The sequence below is a fragment of the Neocloeon triangulifer genome, unplaced genomic scaffold (genome assembly GCF_031216515.1).
Source record: "Neocloeon triangulifer isolate White Clay Creek 2 clone unplaced genomic scaffold, ASM3121651v1 ptg000017l, whole genome shotgun sequence".
Taxonomy (NCBI): domain Eukaryota; kingdom Metazoa; phylum Arthropoda; class Insecta; order Ephemeroptera; family Baetidae; genus Neocloeon; species Neocloeon triangulifer.
This window is the reverse complement of record NW_026775559.1, coordinates 2,736,054-2,760,813: the sequence shown is the minus strand read 5'-3', so window position 1 is coordinate 2,760,813 and position 24,760 is coordinate 2,736,054. Positions and strand designations below refer to the sequence as shown.

Sequence of the window (24,760 nt, the reverse complement as noted above, 5' to 3'; positions counted from 1 at the left end):
ACAAAAAGTTCCCCGCCCGGCCTCTATAAATAATGCGCGACCAAACAGGAATTTATTGATGTGGATTAGGCATGAGATATTGATTTCAATTATGGGAACACGCTCCTCCGGCACTTATCAGTGTAATTCAAATTTCAATCTTGTCTTCTCCATAAGTAAAGCAAACGAAAAAAACCTCGCCCGTCATCCTGTGCGCTGCGCATGTTTATGTAACGAGAAGAGCAGCCGAGGCGTTTTTTCTTTCTCTCGTCGGCGCCCCGAGAAATCAATTTGATCTGCCGCGAGGGGTGGGTGGCGACGGGGGTGCATTATTATTTTTTGTCCCAGATGCTGCTGGCGAAAAGGCGCTACAATAAAAATAAGCCACCCTAAGCGCATCGAGAAAGAGAGAGCGTCTGGAGCTCACATGTTTGTTTTCGAGGGGGTGATTTATCTTCGAGTGACAGAGCTCAGGAGCAAAAGAGCGGCGAATTCATTTGGATATGCATTATATAGACAGGAAGCCGGCCGGTCGACCGACCGGCCAGCTCTCTAACGGGGGTAGCTGGGGGTGCTAATAACCGGAGTAACGGAATTCCTCGTCTCTCTCTGCATGCATGTTTTGATAATTTGTTTTTGAGAAACTCGGCACGTCCAAGAGAGAAATAATTTGCGGCCCACGCGATGCATTTAAAGCCGCCCACGAGATTGCGTGCCTTATTTCCCGGCCGGCTGTCAAGTTGATTAATTGGATTTATTATTTATACCGGTATTAAAAGGTCGGGGTGTTTTAATGTCATTCGGCAACGCGGGACTCCTCGCGCTCAACAATTTATGGCGTAGCGCAAACCGGACGATTATTTGTATGTTCATGATGAATTCTCGCCCGCTGCTCTCTCAGAAAAAAAGAAAAACGTGCACGCTCCGGGATGAATGGGAGATGCACAGTATATAACGTGTAAAGGAGTGTAACCGTGAGCATCTGGCCCGATTTGATGACCATTCTAGAGAACAATAAGTTCCTAATAAGAAATAAATTCATTTGCTGCTGGGAAATTGAAAATTTTAAAAGAATGTGTCAATTTAGCATTTTAAAAATGAAATTGTTAGCTCAAAAATCAATGCATATCCGGCCAGATTAGACTTTTGGATCGCCCTTCATTGAATTTTACAGATAAATTTATAGTCGTATTTTGATAATTTTTTTATGATTAAATTATTCGCATTCAAGTCGGCGCTTCAAACGCTCGAGTTAAATCTGTGCTGCTTCCCATTGCAATCACCAGAGGCGGAGTTTGATGCGGCAATAATGCAGCTCTTGATGATTCTTATTGGTACAATGACGCTTGCGTATAAAACGATGCGGCGCAGTATCAAAGCCCCTCCCAGGCACACGGTGCCAAGCGAGGCGTTCAATTCTCCACAAGCATTTAATAAAAATAAATCGCACGTCTCGATCTTCGAGAAAGCCGCAATTCAATATTTATTTCGCTCCAGATGGAATCTGCTAGGTCTCGTCTCTATTTAGAAGAAATATATTATTGAAATATTTGTGTGACGTTGTCGGACGTGCGCACAATGGAGCAAAATTGAATATTACATACGTTCGTCGCCTTCTTATGGTAATGCGTGGTGCTTTTGAAAGAACGTATGAGAGAGATTGACAGCACTGATCATTCGCAGCGATAGCCCTCTGGTGGGTGGTCATCTTTCTCTCCCGCTCTACCATTTATAAATATTAAGTCCAAATCCCGCTGTTTGCGCCGATCTTATCGCAATTATTCTATATTATTCAAATATGTACTTCTATTTTCCCACACGGGCCCCTCGCTCATGCATTTGAATCGCGTTGATGTTTGTTATTTGTGCCGGACCCGCAGCGACCTTTTCTTACTCTAACGCCGGCGGGTCGACCCCGCACCATTCAGCCAAATTTGACCCCTATTATGCTGGGGGTTGACATTATTTATGTTTATTCAACACGGAGAATACAGATGATGTTAGGCAATTGTCAAACTGATGAAGATGCTCTTCAAAAGAAAATAGATATTTATATGAAGGACATACAAACGTTCTTCAAAATTTTCTTATAAGAAATCTAAAAAATAAAAAGTGCGGATTTTCCTGTTTCTGTAAAATATTTAATTTTTTTCTTTTTAAAAATAATAAAATTTTTTAGGAGTCTACCCTGTGAAAAGATTCTGACCATCTCAATTGTTCAGGAAACAAAAAAAAAATTCATATAAAATAATATATATAGCAAAATCTAAATTTTTATTATATAAATCTGCCCCTTTTTATTTTTTATCTCTGGAGGGATTTTTTTTTTAAATTAAAGACTTCATTTTACAATGATTTATAATTTTCTTCCAATTATCTTTCTTGAAATTCAGCCTTAAACGACAGGATGAATAGTTAATGATGTTTTGATAATTTCCTGTTGATTTTATACATGAGAATTAAACTTTTTTTGCTTAAGGTAATAATTTAAAAGCTGTTATAAATTTCAAAAATAGAAATTTTTTAAATTAAAATTTATTTATCTGATTATTAAACTGAAAAAAAAAAATCAAATTCAGAAATTTTTATAGCTAATGCAAATCTTGCTATTGATATTTTTCTACAATGATCAAGTTTAAATTCAATAGACACATCATGTATTTTTTTTATGATATTAAAAAAAATGGAATTAAAAATTTAATGTTCATTTAAAATGATTAAAAAAATCAAGCCAGGGTCAAGAGCATTACAAATCGCAAAGAGATTGAGCTATAATTTGAACAATGTGAACGTCAGTCGGTGATGAAACGAGCTCTTAGTTAGTTGAGATTTCTTTCCTCTAGACCCTGGCGCCCGTAGCCTTTACAGCTGCACGCGACGGGCGCTAAAAAGTGGCGCAATTCATCATAACGAAGGGGAATTAATCTCGCGGCGCGTCGTCGTCCCGGCGGCGGCTCCACTTTTTTCGCGCGACGTTTTATTTTGGATTGGCTATCAAAGTGGCATTGGTACGTACGCGGCCTAAACACATGTGAGACATCATACGGGTCTCTCTGACAGTTGTTATGTTCGCACATAGCGAGTAAATATTTGGCTGCGGCCGGCGAGCGATTCGCGCTTTTGATCTCGCTCGCTGCGGCACCGCGACATCCAGAGAAGTCAAATTTGATACACTCGCTTAATTTTTTCGTCGTATGGCGATGATTTGCCATGCTAATTTTTCATAATTCAAGTCAATCAGCCCGACTGCCTCGTAATTCGGAGTGGCGGCCACGCCGTTTTTCACGCTCTTTTTGCACACCTCGGCGCGTCCTTAATAATGCCAACGTCGAAAGGAAACTCACGATGTATTGTGTGATCTAATTTGAGAGTGGATACACTACAAGAGGTGCCAATCAAATTTTACTTAATATTAAATAAAAGTTAAAAATCGATTCAAATTCAATTAAAATTTCTGGTGGGGTTGTGGGAGAAATAAAAAGTATTTGTTAACAAGCAAAAAAAAAATAATAATAGTGATTTTGTTGATGGAACGTTCTTATAATGGATTTGAAATAATATTTAAAAATTTAAATTAATGTATTAAATTTTTATGCAATTACATATTAATGTAAAATATAATATTTTTTAACATTTTTCTATTGAATTATAATTATTTTTACAGTACGATTACCTTTTTAATAAGCTAATTCAACAACATCAACATCACAAATTAAAACTTATGACATAATATAATATATTTTTAAATTAAGAACTAAAATTTTTTTTTCTGTAGCTTTAATATTTTATTTCAATTGGTTATAAAACGAATGAGGAAATACCAACGTTCGATTCTTTTTTATTTATGATAATAATTTTATTATAATTTTAAGTGAGTCCTTTGAATTGAATTTAATATGGGAAATTGGAAATGAGCTCTGCATTATTAAATTTAATTTGCAATTAAAATAACTTCTATAAATAGCACATTTTAACCAAAGTTTTATTTTTTATGAAATTAATTTCTACTTTTATATAAAATTGTGCATTGGTCCCATCCACCTCGTTATTGTTAGGCACGTGAATGAATTGAGTCGTATCCGTCGTGTAGGACAAGCCCAAAAATTTCTTGTCCAGGCTCGAATTCAATCAAGCAGATAAGGTATCAAATCATGACGCATCGCGCCGGATTGAATTTCATCAGAGCACAAAATCATCAACCTACTCTATATTATATTATTTATGTATTTTGAGCGGCTCGCCTTTGTCAATATCTCAGTTAGAGAGTTTGTAATCACGGCATACAAAAAGGCGTAACTCAACTTCTTGCTCTGCCGAGAGATTAATCTGGCCTGTGAAATTGAATTTGCATCTGCACTTGGTGGCGGCGGCGGTAAAGTTGAAAGGCGCGCCTCGCTCGTTTTATTATCATCAAGGCGCGCATTAAAGGGTTGTGATGTTTATATCATAAAGAGAGGCAGCAGCAGACGCGCACGCCGAGAAAGAGATGCATCGCCGCTCGAGTGAGAGTTAAAATTAACCCTAATGAGTGGCTGCGTGGTGCTCATCGCCTTGTTACGCCGCCGTTATTACTCGTCAGCCCTCGAAATTTCCGCGACCCGCGACCCCCGCAGCATCACTCATTGCGCGACAAATCATCTTTGCGTCGATCTCTGCAATTGAGTGCTTAATTAGCTCCAAATTGTAAATGGATGAGCTCCGTGTTAAAAGTGCGTAAAACTGCTAAATACGTCTATTTTTTAAATTCATTTGACGCGACGCAGATGATTAATATGTGCTCAATTACTGGTACTTTTCACTAATGCCTCTCTATTTTGAAAGGAATTATTGAAAAATATCCCAATTAAATGTACAGGTACTAGTTCCCGACTTAATGAATATAATAATCAAATCAAATTAATTAAATAAAAAAATAATAAATATTCATAGAATGCTTGTGCTCTTGAAAGAGATTTCCTAAATAAGCAAATAATTTCTGATTGTGATCGTCATAAGTATAAGAAATAAAAAATAAAATCAATTGAGAGAATTATATGTACAATTTAGAGCAAAAAATATTAAAATTTTTAAAAGTTAAAACAGATGGAATGATTTTTAATAAATTACATCTTTAAAAGAATAACAGATTAATTCTGGAAACAAGTAAAAGAGTTAAATTTTTTAGTTGGCTTTTTATTTTGTAAATTGATTTTTAATTAAAACTTTGATTTTTTTAATATCTTTATTATTTACTTTTAAACTTCAACGATTTTTTTCCTTTAAACTTTCAAAGTTAAATTGATCTAGACACAGATTCAGTCAGAAAAGTAGCACTTTAATTTTTGTTCTTCTTCTTCTTCTTGATGTGGCCACACGCACAAAAACAAAAGTTTATGAATGAAATCGGACAGATCGGCGAGTGTGTGAGCGGGGGTGTTCTTTGAGGCGTGCGGGTAAAAAACAAAGCTGGGCCTTCTGCGCTCTGTTTATCCGAGCGCGGCATCATTTACGAAGACGTTCGCCGACCGACGTTTCAAATGAAATTTCACACAGTTATCCAGCGGCAGACGCGCGAGTTATTCTTTTGATACATAAAACGCATACTCTTTGATGTGATCCTTTGTTAGTCGCAACATGCGGTGCGCATCATCATCGGCTATAAAATTGCCGCGCCACCATCCCAGCCAGGCTTTGATCGGCGCGTCTTGCGTGCCGATTTGTTATTGGAAAATAATGAGCGCGGCGTTGATGCTTTTGGTTGCAACTCAGGCAGGCTGTTTTTGGGGTCTTTTTATTGATTCAAATTTTTGAAACGGTAATACTCAAATTAATTACTGCATCTTTTTGTTAATAAGTAACAATAATTAATAATTTTATGCATTTTCCATTCTCTATGACGCAAAATTTGGAATTTTTTCTTTAGTCATGCAAATCGTAAAACAAAAATCATCAGAAAAATTGATACTGTGCTAGCAGTTGAAAATTTTAATTTATTAATTTAGTATAGAAATTTGATCTTCTTGGTGGAGTGTTTTAATAATTTTCCTTCTGCCTAAGAATAATCATTGATTCAAAAAGTCCCTCCCCGATCAAGTAACAAATCATGTATTCCATAAATAGCTCATTTACACTGATCAAGAACAGGCGACACTTTAAAGAAAAAAGATAAATTATGGATTTTCCTAAATAAAAATCTTCAAAAAACGAATAATTTTATCTCAAAGATGATATTATCTTATAAAATTTAAATAATAGGAAAAATACTTTCAAAAAAATAATTACAAATTTCAGTTAAAAATACTTTTTTAATTTAATTTTAAGCATAAGCAAAAAATATATCTAAATTTTTATGCTTTTTTAAACGCTTTCATATATATATTTTTTGTGACAATATAAGTTTCATTTTCAGAATGTTTTAATAATCCTAGTCTCTCTTTCAAGTTGCACATGCAAATAATCTTAAAGTGAGCACAGAAAATTACTCGGCGAGAGCGCTTGTTGCTCATTCACTTCTTGCCGGGCTGTTGGCCACGAAATGAGTTTCTCTCGCGCATCATTTGCGTGGAGCTTTTACAAGACGCTCTCTGGCTTCTTTTTGATAAAAACACGGGCGTGCACCACGTGTTTTCCATTTGCTGGCTGGCTTTGGAGAGAGAGAAATGATATTTCGCTTTGATTTACGTAATTAATTATGCACGCCGAGATGAATTGTCGGCGTCTAAATTGGAGCAAACAAGAAATTTTCACGCTCTGCATTTGCGTTGAGCATGAGAAATAATATACGACGTTTTACTTCTTAATTGTCGCTACGGGAGGAAGTCGGCTGATAACAATTTAATTGCGCGCCTCTATCGTTTGTTTGCATTTGTATTAAGTTTCTGATGAAATTATTTTATTGTCTCTCCTGTTGGGCGGTCACGTTTCATATACTTCTGTATAATTGTAATGCCCTCTTTCCACTGACAACTGATAAAAGTTAAATGCGCATATAAATGGACGAAGCTTAAGAAATTGATAAAAAGTGACGTGTTCTTTACAGAATGTAAATAAAACATTCTTATAAAAAAAAATGGCTACACTAATCTACTTTCGTAATCAAATTGAATTTGAAGTCTTTACCAATTTTAAAAAATATCTTTCTTTTGAATAAATTTTTTTTACTGTTTAAGATTTCTCTGTGACATAATTTGCAAAACTCCATGGTCAGCATAAAATGAATTAATAATAAAGGCTTAATCACCAGTAAGTTATCTAAGCACAACAAATTTATCGTAATTCAATTAATTTTCTTTCAATTTTCAAAATTTTAGTAAGTTTCTTTTCATAAAAAAAGGATTGCAATTTAAACAAATTTTCTTCATTTGAAATTTTCTGGTATACAGTTCCACTTCCACTCTATTATCATTTTTATTTTCGTTGTACATCATTAAAACGCAATATCGGCGCTTTTCATCCGCGTTATTGTTACATGTTCATTATGTCTCGCAGCAGGAGCTGGAAAATTATGAACATACATACACGGCGAGAAACGCAAACTGGTTCGAGACACTATTAAAATCCGCTTTTTCGCACGCACGCATCACGCAGCCGCCGAAATTCACGCGGCAGTTGCGTGCGAAAAACCTCTCTTTCTCTCTCTCTTCATCCGATTGTAATTCACCGCACAAAAGGCCAAAGGAGCATCACAAATATAGGGAAAAACAAAGGGATTGGATTTCGCCCCCGCGCCACCCCCGCGGCAGCTGATTGATAATAATTGAGACGTCGGCGGCCCCTGTCCTTGGCAAATTAAGCGCCAAACAAGTTATAGTTAGTGGGGGATGATTGAAAACATCATCCGATCGCTGCCGATAAATCTGTCCGAATTCGACCCTCATGGGGAATCATGAAATCCCGTTTTGCGTAAATTAAAAAGGAGCGAGAACGACGACAAAACCAAACCCACCCCTGTCTGAAAGTAATTATGAGGGGGATACAAACCAAATGGGGGGTGGTGGTTTTCCTATTGTGTACTTTTGGCCAACTTTGTATACTGTGTTCAGCCTATTTCAAAGTTTCTTGATAATGTCAGCGATTTTGGTAATTATTTTTTTAAATCTTTTGTTTGAAATCAAAAGAGTAAGTTAAGACATTTCACATTTTCCAATGTAAAGGCAAAAAGAAAAGTCGATTTATTAACAAAATTTAATGCCCAAATTTCAATCAAACTTATCCAGTGGTTGAAATTTTGACAAAAATTTGGTAAATATATGAAAATTTGTTTAACAATTTTATGATGATAATATATTTCAAGATATGGAGAAATATAAATTTCCTTAATCGAATTCAATTAGAGGAAAATTTGTAAATTTTATAAAATTAATAATTTGGAATGTGTCAAAAACGAGGAAAATCGGCAAAAAACAGCTCACTCCGCGCATCCAATTGTTGCCGGGCGCTAATTCCATGTTGTCTTAATAATTAATTTCCGCCCCGAGGTGCATCGCGTCGTGCATGCATATTAGCAAAAGTGGACAAGGCGGAAAATATCTTTGTTACATCTTTGGCCGCGGAGGAGACGGGCGCGGAGATAAGCCGAGAGGGAGAGGTGCCGAGGAATTTTATTTCAAAAAAGAGGTGGACAAAGACTGATTACTCAAGCAGGGGCGTGTCTGGAGGGAACATTAGTGGTGCATTAATAATTAAAGGCGCGCAGTATTGTCTTACGCTCCATATGATAGCGGCGCGAGATAATGAGCTGGATGGCGCGCTTGATTAATTAATGCTCGATCAAAAACGCGCGTGACCCCTAAACGGCCGAGTGCGTTTCTTTTTCGGGAAATTACCCGGTAATTAATGAGAATTCCCACGTGATTCGTAATTTTGAGTCACTCGCTGTGATTAATTAATGTACAGGCGAGTCCACGCGGATAAATAATATATTTTGCTGCATAATTCATCTTCATCATCACGGGGCTATTTTTTATTTTGAGAATTTCATCTCGAACGCTTGGGTAGATGGAGGAATTTTTTGGGCGACGATTTTGGATACTTCCTGCGGATATTTATATTTTATCACAATTTTCTCCACTTTTTTATTAGAATAAATTGAAATTTGCACTTAGTAAGTAAAATGAGCAAGAAAGCTTGCTTATTTAATTACTATTCAATTAATTCCCATTCTTACTTATCTTTAGTCAATTACAAAAAAGCTAAAGTAAACATAACCTCTGAAGAATTTTTAAATGGTTAGAAGTAAATCATATCAAGTTGCAATTATTGTTACCCTCAATTTAGTCTTTAATCAAGTTCATAGATACCAAATTTATTAGAGAAGAAAGAACACTTCGGAGTACTATATGATTATTTAATAATTTCGATTGATATTAGTATGAGCGATCAGAATAATATACCTTTTTTTATAGCAACCCAAAGCCAAATAAAATAATTCAATTTAATTGTGGTCACTAAAGAACAATATATTAAATTTTTTGAAAAATAAAAATATTATAATAAATAAAATTTATAAAAAAATATAGAAATTGCAAATAAAAAATGCAACAAAAGCTTTTTTTGATTATATTTTATATTTTTGTAAACAATAATCTCTTTATAGTTTTTTTATTAAAAAAATTATTGATTTTTGGAGAAATGTACTGTTGTAATTTGAATCAGCTGGGCTCCCTCATCACTTTTTACGCTTAAGGGTGTCGTTGACCCTTTGGTTATGACGCGGGTCGTGCCCCGTTGCGTAAGGAGTGATTGTGGCTCTCAATACACATTTGCATGAATCGAGCGGAAGCCCCGCCGTGGTAAGCCAAAAAATATCAAGTTGGAAATACACTCGAGTCTGTCCTCATCATCTTATTATTTCTCAATATGTGAGGATTCCTCCCTGATACATTTTCTCCCCTTTGATGTTTTTTCTCCGTGGACGCGCACGCGACGGTAATTAGATCAAATTCAGCCCTTATTTAATTATTTGGCTGTGTGTGTTTTTATTTTTATATATGCGCGTCTGCTGCGCGGTTTATTTGGAGCGCGATAATGGGATAATTGAATTACACACCACGATTCCGAAACGAGTTTTTTCTCTCACCGTTTGTGTGTGTTTTTTTTATATGAAAAATATAAAACATCTCCTCCGTAATTAAAATTATCCATGGATTTCCAAGAAGCATCGAATTTTCATAACAAACAGCTGCCGCGATAATTCTCCCAGGAGGCTAATTAGGCGAAAATAAACTCAATACGATTTTACATTTTTTTTTTTATTGATTTGTTCAAACTGCAAACGGAATTAATTGCTTTCGTGATTGAAGTGACCCTGCTGCTCACAAACGCAGCAGTAGGAAAACCATCAAGAGATAAAACACAAAAACAAGTTGCTTCTCCCACTCGGCTGGAATAAATGAAACGAGTGTTTAATTGGGTGTCTGATTAATCGACCCTTTTCAGCGTCGCTGAGGCTAACCTTTTTTAATCGATACGTCTACCGAATTGCTTTTTTATAGCAGCAGCTTTCATGTATATTATTATTGTGAGTGTATCAATTTATAAAATACAACTCAGTGGCGGGGCCGTAAGAGAGAGAAGAAATAATTCATCCGCGACAGCTTTTTAATATAAAAGCGTTATTTATATTCCTCATCATCAGATAATTTTAATTCTCATTTTATATTTCTTATAAATCAACCTTCTGAATGCAATTTAATCGATGACAAGTTGCTTTGAATCGAAACGAAAAAGTTTCATTCCTTCTTGCGCCAGGATTAATTTTTATTTTAATTTCCTCCGCCTTTTGATTTATGCCAGTGGATTTTTTAATTAAATCACTAAATTTATGGGCGTGACGTAATTTCTTTCTTCTCGGATCTTCATATATGGAATCTCCACGCTAGATTAACCATTTCTATAAATTCAATTGTTTACGACTCGCGATTTGCATATAATACCTTTCCACTGATAATTAATATATTCGCCAGCACGCCATTTTGCAACGCCAGCGGTAATTAAATTCGAGTGAGGTGCTGACTGTGCATCAAGAAAGCTCATTTGAATATTTATGCTGCAAGGGTTTTTGTTTGGAACTGCTGCTGCCTAAGGATTAATATAGAAGTTGATTTTTTGTTTATAAATGTGAGAGTGATGGGAATCAATATTTTTTTATTCTAATAATTGCTGGTAAATTTTGAAATAATTCACTGTAAGATAAAATTTTAAGATCAAATTTAATTAAAACCCAGAGGCAGAGACTAAACCAGATCATTTCACTTGAGCATAAAATTAAGAGCTGGATGTGGGCAGACGTAACATTAATTTACAAAAAATTAAAATATATTACTTATTCCATATCAAGTTTTTATTGCATTAATTGGATAAGAAAATTAAAAAATTGATTATGAAATTAAAAATTTTATCCCATATTTTTAAATTTAAAAATACTATCTTAAATCAATAAATATACAAAGATCTTCACTTTTTTATTTTTATAAAACTGACATTGAATGAGTGTTTTTAATTCAAACAATTTCAAATAGATTAATTTGCAAAACTGATTGTCAATCCAAATAGTATATTGTGATTTTAATTATTGAAGTTATTCAATTAAATCCCTCCTTCAAAAAGGTCCATTCATCCTGTAACCCCTTTTGTGTCGATCTACCGGCAGCTCCAAATTTCTACACCTCCTCACTGTCTGTGTCAATGACGCTCGCGAGCAAAAACACGCATAAACGCGCGCCACACAGGAAATATTTTAGGCGGAATAAACCCGACTAACTGGTTATTTTTTACGCCGCGCGATTCTCGGTAAGGTATTATTTTTCGGCAATAAAAGAATCAATTGAATCGAAAAACGCGCCTGGAAAGCTCCTTCTTTCTTTTTTCTCACTGCCTCCGTTTTATTATATTCCGCGCTGTTCGCGGTGAATTTGCGCCGGGACAATTAAGGTGTCGTGCTGCTTTTGTCCGTCACGGGACAGGTGAGAGAGAGATGAGAAGAGGGTGCTCTTTTTATCTTTTTTGCTCCCATAGAACACTGATTTTCCCCTATTCATCTTTTCAGACAAAAAATGAGTATATATATATATATTCAAATAGATGGATAGTTTCTCCTAACTTTTTTATGTTTTTATTGTGCCCGAAGTTGACAGAAAGAAGCAATTTCAATCCAAGGCTAAGAATTGAACAATTTGCACGCTCGGATGGTTTTTATTCGGAATTAATTGATTAATTTATCTATCTGCGGTCTGACGATTTGTACCAAAAACATTGGCCCTTCCCATACATAGGCAGATTTTCTTTATTTCTGAATGGAGCTCGGCCAAAATCGAGCCCAGCCGCGGTTCTGTGGCAATAAATTTCCCATTTCGGAGACCACCCAAATAAGTTTTACAACTTATTATGTATTTTTGGGCGTCTTATTTGTTTAGCTGATGGTGTTACTTATTTTTTCTTATAATGAAACACTTCCTTTCGCATGCACAAGTCTCCTCCGTCGTCTCGGTCAAACCCGATTTATTTTCGCAAAGTGGTTCAGCCTCAGATTATACTTTAAAGTAATTACGCCGACCGTTAACATGATTGATTTCGCAAATCATTGATTGCTGGACTCGTGAAGTCTCATAAAATTTTAAAGAAAATTAGTTTAATTTTCAACATAATATGCAAAGATAAATTAGATCATACATATTTTTATAATGTTATTATATTTAAATTTGATTTTTTTTTGCATAATTTTCTCCAATTATGTAATCAATATTATTTACTTTTCAAGTGCGCAGTTGTTATTTTTAAGTGAAGTTTATCCTTGTGGCTGTCACTTAACTCTTTTTTGTGTCATTTGCATGTCCATGCACAATACATGTTGGCCAATCGGCTCTGATAATTCCTGCCAACGAAAATAATAATTATAACTGTGATATCCCAGGGTCCGCGCGGGCGCCTCGGGTGGTCTGAAATGGACTGACTCATTATGAGGTCTCTCTTGTCTTACGATAAAATACATACGCAGGCGGTGGGAAATATGTAACAAATAATGCAACACTCGTACACAAAGCGACGGGTGGCGTTATTTTGTGCGATATCTGTTTAGGAATTTTGGGGATAAATTTACGCGGGCACTTTTGATAAGAACAGAAAAAAGTGTGAGTTGTCCAGTCGGTGACCCTTATTGTTAGTCCACCAAAGTATTAAAAAAAGCGTTGAAATGCTCCGAAAATATTTATCTTCCAAATCCGAAATAATAGAATTATGGCTAAAAAGTAAAGATGAGATTTTTTCATCATTGTTCAAACTTTTACTCCCGATTTAGCTTGGTTTCATTATTCAATTATTGATGTGAAATTTAATTTCAAAGCTAATTTTCACCGTTTTCGTTTTCATTCTTAAACCATTAATTAAATCGTCAATTAAGAGTTTCACATGATTAGTTTTAATTCCGTATTCCTAATTGCAGAGACCAAAAAGTTGTTTTTAAAACATTTACAATATTGGTGTGGAACACTATTATCAAGTTTATAAATATAGGTTAAAATGTTAAATTTCAAATTTTTTTGTAAAATAAATAAAGGATTAAAAATAAATCATAATTATTAAAATCTATCATTGTTTGAAAACTAAAGAAAAATAATCTAATATATTTTTTTTTTTAATTATCAACATCTGTATTTAAACTTTCTATGTGGTACGTATGTTGTGTAAATGGACAGTGGGACGAGCTGTTAATTACTCGATTTTGTTTGCTTTTGGATGCTTGTGTGTGTAAGCTGGCTGCTTACACTTTTATTTTTCACCTCGGGCCTTCCAGTAGGAATTTCGGCGTCGGCTCTGTTGGTTTTATTGATAAACCATCGCAATATAATGAGCGAGGCTGGTTTGCTTAAAAAGGTGCTCTTTATGTTTTTCACTCTGCTGTGGCGTTTAATATACCCCCTTACTTATTCGTCCGTCTCTCTCTCGCACTCACCACCGACTCACTAAAAGTTTTATTTGAAGAGAGCACGGCAGCATTTTATCTCGTGGCATCAACACACACACATCTCTCTTTCTCTTGTTCGCTCCTCCGCGATGGATAAATATAAAATCTTTTAATGTTTCTATCATCATTCGCTCTTTTATGAGAGTTGGCCGTGTAGAATTATTTTATTGTTCACCTAGCCGGGATAAAAAAACCGACATATCAAGCACGGACCTCTCGTTTGGGATGTTTAATTAAATTTTTATGTCTCACAACCTTTCAAAATCGCTTTTATTGACGTCCGTCGTCGCCTTAGATGCTTTCAGACCGATATCCTTAAAATGGAAATAAAAATTACAATTTAGAGTAATTTTATTAATTATTAAGGTTTACTTCAAAGATGGAAACGTATTATTATTATAATTTTTTATTAATTTCTCTGCCAAGAATTAAATCACATTAATTTTCGTCTTCTTGCGAAAACTCTAAGGAGGAACATTCAAACCCTTTTAATTCTGATTCGATGGGCATCCACGCGCATTTGCACGCTTTTTGTTCCAAGCCGGTCGGCAAATGTAAATTTACGGTGCATGGATAATCGGTATAAAAGGCGCAATAATTTATCCAGCCACTTAATGCCGCGAAATTTCTTCGAAATCGAATATTAAAATCACTTAAGCCTCGCCATGTGTTTTTTCTGGCTGCCGCGTCGAGCAGAAATTAATATTTTTATTGCATACACAGATTCGCTGGGCAGCCGAGAGTTATGATTATTATTATAAGCGAATGCCACCAGCGCCGAGGCCAATTTAACTACGATGAATAAAAACAATAAATTACAATTTAATACATCATCTTTTTTAATTTTCGCTTATTAATAACGCGATTTCGGCCGGGCGGTTTTTAATAAAAAATTACGCAGATGTTTATTGCCTATCACACAATTTATTTTTATTCTAATGTGCATGGCGAAAGCGTCCGGCCGCCGGCGCGACCTGGGTGGCTGCACGTAAATAAAAACTCTGCCTTTTTTTGAACCACCAAATGAATATTCTTTTGGTAATTTGTCGGTATAGCAGGGCCGATAAATTTTTAATTAAGCGATCGGCCTTGATATAATTAATGATTAAAAGGAGGATCAGATGAGTGGCGGCCGCTTTTTGTGAATGCCGAGTTGTAATGGGAGTTAAATTTTCTTTAGAAAGAATAAACGCCGCAAGGTGTTTTTGTTTATGACTGTTCTCAAAATTTAAATTCATATCCGGGAGGATTTTTAAATAAAACCATAAATATTTTACGCACGAGAACCTATAGCGGTGAATCTTATTTTGTATTTTGATTGAAAGTTGACAATTCTATAGGGATAATTGTAATCCTAAAAATTCAACATCAAAACCGAGATTCGCTTTTTCCCACCAAAATTATTTTAAATTCAGAATGAAAGCCAATTAAATTAATTTAATATGCTTAATAAGCAGCTTATCACTGCTTTGAACCGAATGTCATAAAATTTGCAATCAGGACAAACTTCCTTTGAGGTTCAAATTAATTTGTCAGGAAAATCAGGTGTACTCTGATGAACCCCCTGGCTTTAAATTAAATGTAGAAGTTCAATTTATTAATTTTTATTTTTACATCGTTTATTATATAATTTTTTTAATAATAAAAATTACAAATACCGAGTTGGTCCTGGAAAATAATCATCCCTTCTAATACCATACGAAAAGGATCAATTAATTTTTTTTATATATTTATATACAATTTTCGTTTTTCTGCTCTTTGTAACTTTGCGGCTCGCCCAAGTTTGAATGGTCAAGCTCCTCCAATTCCCAACGCGTATATGAATGATGGCCACGATCGGGAAAACATCTTGAAGAAAACTCATCAGCCGCGAGAATTATTGGCAGCCATTTTTCCTGCCAGGGTCAAATTATTTGAACCGCCGCTCGCAAATGGCCCGGAATCAATCTTTGCTGCGTCCTTTGCTCTTTTTCCCTATTTGTTTTGCGGTCGGCCGGACCTCGTGATTGGCATTTTCTTTTTTCTCTTCGCGGCGGGGAGATGGATTGGCCGCTCATTAGGTGCGAATTGATCTTCATGGGAATCGACGGGGTGCACTTGACCGCCAAATTCATTTATTAGGCAGCATCGCGTGCCGATCGCTCGAGAACGCCGCAATTTTCGCCACCCTTTATTTGCCGACATCTGTTTCCCTCACAATTGCCGAGACAGGGCGTTATTGAATCGATTTCCAGTTTGGATAACTCAATTTGTACCCTCTTTTGTTTCAACTAATAATGGGTCGAACGCGTGCAGTCATTAATTCACTCAAAAGAAAAAGGAAAAAGAAAATAATTTATATTTAATATTATTAATTTTAATATACCAAAAAAATAATTAATTGCTAATTTTTTTCATCCCCTTTTATACTAATCTCACCACCACAATTGCATCTGAAATCTTTTTTCTTTCAATCGAAATTTTACCTTTTTCGTATTCTTAAATTTTCACAAAACAATTTAATTTGAACCCAATCCAAATCTTCTTATCCGTTCTTTTTTTATAATGTGCGGGCCGGAGCCAGTCTGTATATATTTGGATGATGATAAGTGGAGGCGATTTACATCGAGAGCGTGGGGCCGTCTGTTGGTGATATTATCGCGCAATTAATATTAGGTGTGGTGCCATCGCACAATAGAAATAAGAAACGAGCCCGTGATATACAACACGGCGCTGCAATTTATTGCCGCCAGATTTATGAGCTCAGCAGCTCGCTGCGGACTAACTTTTCAAATTAATATCGCCTCTCTTTGGTACGTACAAATTTTCTCTGCAATCGCAACTCGGCATCCACGACCACGCGCTTCGATTTGAAGCAAAACAGAGGCAAGGGTTTTTCAAATGGAGGTGGAAATCTAATTTAAACCGACGGCAAGTCTCCTTTGCAAATTGAATTTATTAAGTTCTTGTTCCTTATTATTGTTGTTAATTTGCCCCACAAAAATAAATTTGTGCTTCTATGCTAGGTTGAATAAATTCTTAACGTATTTTTTGAAAACATGAAATTAAAAATATTTCTTAATATGAAAATTGAAGCTATTTAAGGATTTTGTTCCATTGAGTTTTTATAGACTTTTCTGGAGTAAGAGGAAAATATTTAAATTCCTATCTATAGAAGAAATTATAAACTATGAACAAAATTCACTTCAAATAAATATTCACGGGAAACTTCTGAAAATAATCTGAATTAATTTTAAATACTAAGAAATTTTGACAGAATAAAATGGCACTTAAAAATCGCTTTGCTTTTGCGAATTTTTAAATTGCACACCAATATTAAATTTATAATTGAGAGCTCTTCCTCGCTGCGTGTGAGAATAAATCAAACGATTTTGTCTCTGGAGAGCAAGATAATTAGTGCTAGGGGCCAGGTGGCAAGCGCTCAAATCTCTCACTTTCCACCACAGCACATGAGAAAAAACGTGTTTTTCATGGAAAACCGCGCAAATTGGCGAAAACTTGTACTCGGGGGGCGACCAACAAAAGCCGAGATTGAGCTTTGCACGGTCATGTACTCTTTGCAACATGTTAATGACATCGCGAGCGCAGGAAACGCCGAATAATAAAGTCTTTCTCGCTGGATGATGCTGGGAACAACAACAAGTTTTTTTGCCGCCGAACACGCCACTTTATGTGTATAAAAATAATCGCCAATGAGGCGTAAGTGTTATAATACCGCTAATAAATCGGCAGCGGCGCGAAAAATGTAAAAAGCGAGAGATGATCCCCTACTGATGCGCGGTCAGGCGACCGGAATTTTTAATCCCGTGGTTATAACGGAAAAAGAGGTGAGAAAACATCGGTAAAAAAAAAGATGATTTTTGCAGAAACCGCAGCTGCCTGGGATCGATATTAACGACGAGTGTGAGTCATTAATGAGAGTCTGATTTCCTCATATAGCAATTTTCTTAAGTGCACAATTCCGGATCATCATTCAAGTACTTACATCACTAATTTCCTTGGAAAAATCTATAATTTTTCATGATGGAGCAAAATTGCTTGGGAAAAATATGCCCACTAAATTTAAAAACGGATAATCAGCACAAAAGGTAAAGTTTCATGTTTTCTCATTTTTTGTATAATATTTAAAAAGAAAAAAATAAATTAACTCATCTCATAAATTCTTCAAAAAATAAAAAAAAATCTTTATTGAATTATTGATCTTCTTTTCTCACTGACAAAAACTAAATTTTATTTCCTTTTGATCAAATTTTCAAATTTTTATTTTTAATTCCTTTTTTTTAATGGATGCAAAATTAAATATTTTACGATCGCCTGCGACCCGTTTTAATTGCGTGGCTCTTTGTTTTGTTTGGTTCTATATGTCAGCACATAAATAATATGAAATATATGAAAATCATAGCGCACCATATTATATATAGCATGAGCGCAAAAAAATAAAATTTATGGTGTGGACGTTGAAAGGATTATGATTCTCTCTGTCGCCCATTCTTCTTTTATTATTATACGTGAGTACTGCAAATATATATTATAGGAAAAGGCGTCGTCTGCTCTCTCTTGAAGAAAAAAATTTAACGCGCGTAAAAAATTTGTGAAACAATGGCGCGAAACGTTTTATTATATATTCTGAATTATTATTTCGCAGCCGCGTGTGCTTTTTATCACTTTTATTATAAACAATGCTTTACAAAGTAGCATTCTTTCAGCACTTATTTTTATGCAGGTGAGTGACTCGCGTAATTATTTCTCTCGAATGTGTGTATAAAGTTATGCCCCGTCATGAGTTGCAATTTGTCGCTTTACGACCGCTTTGCATGCCGCATTAAAATCGCCGCTGCATCAAATCGCAATGAAATCACGTCTGCATTTTTCTTTATTGTTTAATATTTTACTGCGCATTTGCGTGTGCGACTCGAGAAAAATGACACAGAATGGAAAGTATAATAGTCTTTTTTCCACTAACTTCGTGGAATTTAAAACAATTGAATTATTTTGTACAAACTGAAATTTCTTTTTTAATGTATCAACCCCGATTTGGTTCATTTTTCTACAAAGTTAAAATTAGCAAAGTCTGGAGTCAAAATTTATCATCAAGTTTTTTAATTGGAATTATTTAAGTTCAATCAAAATTTCATGGTAAAATTCATTGATTTTTTAATTATCCAATTGATATATTTGAATAATATTCATAAGAAGATGTTATTTAAAACTTACTTTCAATTTATCATATTTGGTAAAAATGAAACTTTATAAAATAAAATTAACAATTTTTTACCTCCTAGTTCTGACCTTTCCCATGCCTATATAGATCTTCATGTCATTTAATTATCATCAATATAAATTATGATGTTCGGGACACAGATCAAATTGTTGTCCGGGCTCAACAACAAACAAGGTACACAACAGCAACAACATATCAAAATCAAGGTGCGTGGAAGCGGCCGGTCGGCTCCATTCAGTGCGCCTAATCGATCATCCTTTATCATTTGACGGCAATGAAATTAAAAAGTAGGAGGTTTCATTCAACAAAACCGATGAATAATTAGACACTCCTCTCGTTGAGATTCGATGATCGCGCGCGATAATGGCCCTGCGGTCGCTGTTTTCATTAGGTCCGGGGAAAAAAATTATTGCTTGTCGATCAGGCGCGGGCGATTTCGCGCCAAGTGACCCCGGTGCTGTAATATTCAGCGATGCTGGTGTGTGTTTGTGATTAACCCTTTGCGTGCTGAGATTAATGAGCTTTGCAAACAGAGACGCAAGAAAGAAGGGCTTGGATTTAATAATGTGGCATTTTATAATATAGTTAATTTAATTGCGAATTCTTGGAATCGTAAGATGATATTGTGCTGATGTCAGATGGCGGTGTTCTTTTACGTTGTGATAGATTGCACAACACGCTCTGCTGTTAATAAAAAAAAATGTTAAGCCGAAAAGGCGCCAGTTTCGTTTACATCTCAGGAGTCATGAGATTAACGTTTAATTAATTCTAATAATAAAAATTTCAAAAAAAATTATTGATCTTCAAAATATGTCTGAAAAAAAAAATTAAAAAAAAAAGACTTGGAAGAAGAGTGAACTTTTAACGTAATAGTGAAATTTAAAAACATTTTATTTTCACTAAACAAAATCTATATATTCCCATAATAAATTTAATATTAAATTTAAAAATCTTTGGTTCTTTTATAAATTTTGGGCGATTAGTTTTTGATCACAAATTAGTTCTTGTGTGAAAATTTTCATGCGTTAAAAATTTATTTTTTCAAAACAATCTTTATATTTAAGTTTTAGATGGATCATGTCCATATTTTGTGGACCATCGAGAGAACAATAATCTGATTTTGGGCCGTATGGGCGCGGTTAATTGATAATCCATGGAATAGCCCTCTTATCCAAACTCACTCGCTCTCCTCCACTCGGGCAATTTATCTCGGGCGCAACAACCTCGCGGACGCGCTTCTTCTCAATGAGTAATTAAATTTTAGATTTTGACAAAGTGGCCTTCTGGCCGGCGCGCAGCAACAGCTTTTCGTTTAATCAAAACAAAAAGCGGCCAGTTGCTTAATGCGGTTATCAAAGCGATGATTTATTCACTGCAGACAGTTTCGAATCGGGCCAATTAATAGCACGTCACTCGCGGACGCATGACCGGTTGATTGGCTGCCCGGCCGAATAATCGTCGGCGTTGTTGGCTCCGGCACTTTAATTAATACTCTTATCATTAACACGGGCGGCTCTAATTTATTTGTTTTGGCTCTCGCGAGTCGGACTCGCAATGAATGGAACAGGATTAAATAATGAAAGAGAAAAAAAATGAGAATTAGTGGAACGCCCACTTTGCCGAAAAGAAATGCTCTTAGCTGATTAAACTCCTACTATGTTTGCATTCGAATAAATAATTGAAAATGAGAATATTTGGATGACAAAGCAAAAAAAAAATATTGGTAAAAATCGAAATATTTTGTTTAAATTTATTGCAGCATAATATTTGTATTAATTTCGATTATATTGTTTATTTCTTGCAAATAAAACCAGCAGTAGATAAATACAATATGAAAGATTTTGCAATTTACTAAAAATAATTATGAATTTTTATTTTTATTATTTTAATTTATTAATTTTTTCTTTACAAATTTTTGTTATTTTTCAATTAGATTTCAAATTGTGTTTTATATTATTAAATTTATTTTCTTGTTTTTACTAGAAAATTTAAAATATGGATAAAATGAGGGTGTGTTTGTTACTAAGAGAACATTGTTTAGAATAATAATTTTATATTTTATATATTTCTGAAGCCTCATTTGTAACTTAAAGACTTGAACAATTTTAAAACTGATTTCACTAGGTCATCTGGGTGACCGTGCCAATATTTGCGATTATTAGTAATTAATTCCAACCTAACATATCAACTTCAGATTAATTGAATGTAAGCAAAGTATTCTCTAAATTCATCATTATTTCGGCAACTTTTGTTGTTCTGTAACAAAATCTGAATCACGTAAATACAAAAGGTATTAATTAACCGATAATATTTGTTACAGCTGTATGAATTGAGTGACGACCCAAAGCGCAAAGACTTCCTCGACGACCTCTTCAGCTTCATGCAGAAACGAGGTGAGTTGGAAATCAATTTATTTATTTTTCTCCTCTTCCGTTTTCCGTTCGACGATAAATTATTTCTGCAGCTTGGTCCGGCCATCAAAATTTATATGTCCGATGTTGACGAGTGCGTTCATTTGAAGCGGCGCAGTATAAGTTGACGATTGCACGCACCTGCCCCGATACTCACGCCGCCCTTCAATTTGGAGCCGCATCAAACGGGCATCCTGATAGATCCATTCCGGTTTTTACGACGAAACCGCACCCTCTCGCCGCGCCACCACTTGGCCAATTTTCCCAGCACGGGCGTAAAACTCACTCGCCGCTAATGACGCCTCTCACACCCCGGCCGGCACCCCCACACGCCCCAATACTAACACAAAGTTGTCTATCTAAATGAACTCTTTCTTGAGGAAAAGTTCAATAAAGTTAATTTAATTGTGACGCCAATTCAAGGACTGCTAAAATTTAAAAAAAACTAAATTCTTTTTCAAAATAATTCAACATAAATTCAAACAGTCAAATCTATTGAATTCACCACTTTTCTGGAAAAAATTTGAATAAAATATTTTCACCCAAATATATTTAAAAAAATCAAATTCTCATAATTCAAAACAAATCAATTTGAACAAAATCAAAAGTTTATAGCTTAAAATGTTTTAAACGGATCTGATCTGCAGACGGCGAGCAGCACGTGTATCTTTTCCGCCACGGTTCCACTCATCTTCATATCAAAGCGCCGGGGCTAATTTTAGGTGGTAAAGTGGCATATCTTCTTTGTTGGTCTCTTTCCATCCTTCGCGCGCGTCACACTCCGAAATGCGTGCGTGTGTCACCTCCGAGAGAATGATTAATGACTGCTGCCGGGTTTTAATCTCAAACCGAACATCATCAGCATGACACGTACCACAGGTTATTTTCATAATATCCCAAAGCCAAAGGGGTCTCTGGCTGCTCTCGCGGCGGGCGCCTCCCGGCCACCCCCTTCGTCGCCCCGAAACCAGATTAATACAACAAAGGAACCAAATAAGAATCAATGTTGAGATGGTAGAGTTTATAATTTTATTTATTAGCAGTTAAAATCAAATTCTATAATATAATATGGAAGATTAATTAAGTGAATTAAATCTTTATTTAAATTTTTTTAAATAAATTTTTCTTGCTCTTGTAATTTATTCAAATTTATGAAAAATAATATCGATTGATTGAATAATATTTAATCATATTTACTTGTTACATATCTGCCAAAAATTTCTTTTCGATATATAAAATTCATTAAAAAATTAAATTTTATCCATAATCGATGTAAAATTCTAAGTTCCTTCTAATTAGCATTTACATAAACTTCTTGCACTCAAATGATTTGGTAATTTATTGTAATTTTTATTTCATTTTTAAAAATTAATTTAAATTACAAAACGTTATTTTGTTTATGCCTCAATAAATTTTTAACTCCAGAAGTGGCTAAGTAAATTTCTCGCTCCTTTTAAGAATCGAAAGTAAACAGATACCAAAATATATGTTCTTCCGGGAGCAATTCTGCCCGAAAGGCATCTATTTATTTCAATTCTAATCTCCGAAGTTGGTCTTTTCGATCAGTTCGGTGCTACCACCAGGAATTATTTTCTTTCTCCTCCTAATGGAGCTATCTGATGCAAGAACAGGAGCGTTCGGCTGCCTTTGCTGCTTCTATACATACACATTATACTATTAGGTGCGCGCATTGTGATCAAATGGGCGGATCGGTATGCCATTTAGCGCGCTCTCTACCATGTAATCATCTCCGATCGCGCGCGCACCCAAATTTAATAATAAATAATAACACACGTTGTTTGCTCGCCTCTTCGTTCCTTGATCACAATAAATAAAAATAATGCTAGTGCTGAATTCACGCCGCCACCGAGATTCGCGCCCGGCCAACACAAAGGCTAATTTTCTCCACTGGATTTTGGGCTTATCTTAGATTCGGGGGCAACTTATTAATTTCCAAGTCTGCGAGCGGTGAAAATTTATTTGCTGTTCTATCGCGATTGGTAACACCCGAATAATATTGACGGTGGCTTTTTCTGATCAAAATCCAACACTAATAATAGGAAAGTATATCCTACACAAAAATATGTTTGCATCATCAATGATAAAAAGGGATGAATATTTTTAAAGAATTTATTTTCACTGATAATAAAATTAATCTTTGTAAATTTTATTTATTTATAGTTTTTAATAATCGTGTATTTGCGAATCTTTTTTTTATTGATCCTTTATTCCTCAGACACTGCTCAGACACAAATTTAAAAATCTTGATTTAATTTATTTTTTTATTTATTAATTTTTTTTTGAGGTAGTGCAATTTTCCTACTCTCTCATGAAACTGTACGGCTAATTGTTAAAACAAAAGAATTTTGAATATTTTTGTTTTTAAATTTTTTTGTATGATTATAATTGACGACCCTCTAATCGATTTTGCCGGTCAATTCCAATAACAAATTAAATGGGAAAGGCGGGAAGAAAGCGGCCTCCTTGTCTCGGTGATTTATCAGTCCTGAGAATTGCCGCTGCCAATAACAATCGGCCCTTTCGGCTTTTAATGCGCGATGATAATGGACCAAGCATGGCCTTTTAGCTTCGTTCCAGCGTTTAATGATGTGTTTAGTACCATTATCATATACGGCACGTTCGATTTGCAAAGACGATTCCTTTGTCCGCAATAAGATGCCCATTTACATTTATGAACATTCTCTGCCGGCAAATAAATTGTAAAATTGAACACCGAGCGAGATGCTCATTTTATTTATGCGCGCGCTGGATATAAATTTTGCTTTTATTCTCGCTCGTGGCAAATTAAAAACGACAAATACATAAATATACAAATGTATCCGAATATTTATGCCTCTTTCGCGGCCGAGACCCAAGACGAGTCTGCTGCTCCGTAGCGCTGCAAAATAACAAGAAATGACTCATGCTGGCTGGGATATACGATTAGCAAGAAAATTTATTTATTTTTTGAAAATGTATTGCTTTTCTTGAATTTGTATATAAGCGGATGTTAATAATCTTGAACGATTTTTAAACTATATTTTATTAATTTTGGTTTTAATTCAATTCATTCTAATTTATTTGTCAGCATAATATCATTTTTGAATCTAACAATAATAAGGGCGTAATGTAATTTGTTTGTACCATTAAATAACGTCAAATTTAATAATGAATATCTTTGATTTCAGCTAAATCTTCTAAATCGATTTT

The 24,760-nt window shown here is 35.0% G+C and overlaps 1 protein-coding gene across 5 annotated transcripts in view; it reads left to right on the top strand.

Moving 5' to 3' along the window:
• The window catches only part of LOC132203778 (AT-rich interactive domain-containing protein 3A-like), a 94,054-nt gene that overhangs the window by 40,072 nt on the left and 29,222 nt on the right, over positions 1 to 24,760 (top strand). For all 5 annotated transcript variants that reach the window (XM_059631793.1, XM_059631796.1, XM_059631795.1 and 2 more), the window contains exon 4: positions 21,460 to 21,532. In XM_059631793.1, coding sequence (XP_059487776.1) covers positions 21,460 to 21,532 — 73 coding nt within the window. The remainder of the gene's footprint in view (positions 1 to 21,459; positions 21,533 to 24,760) is intronic.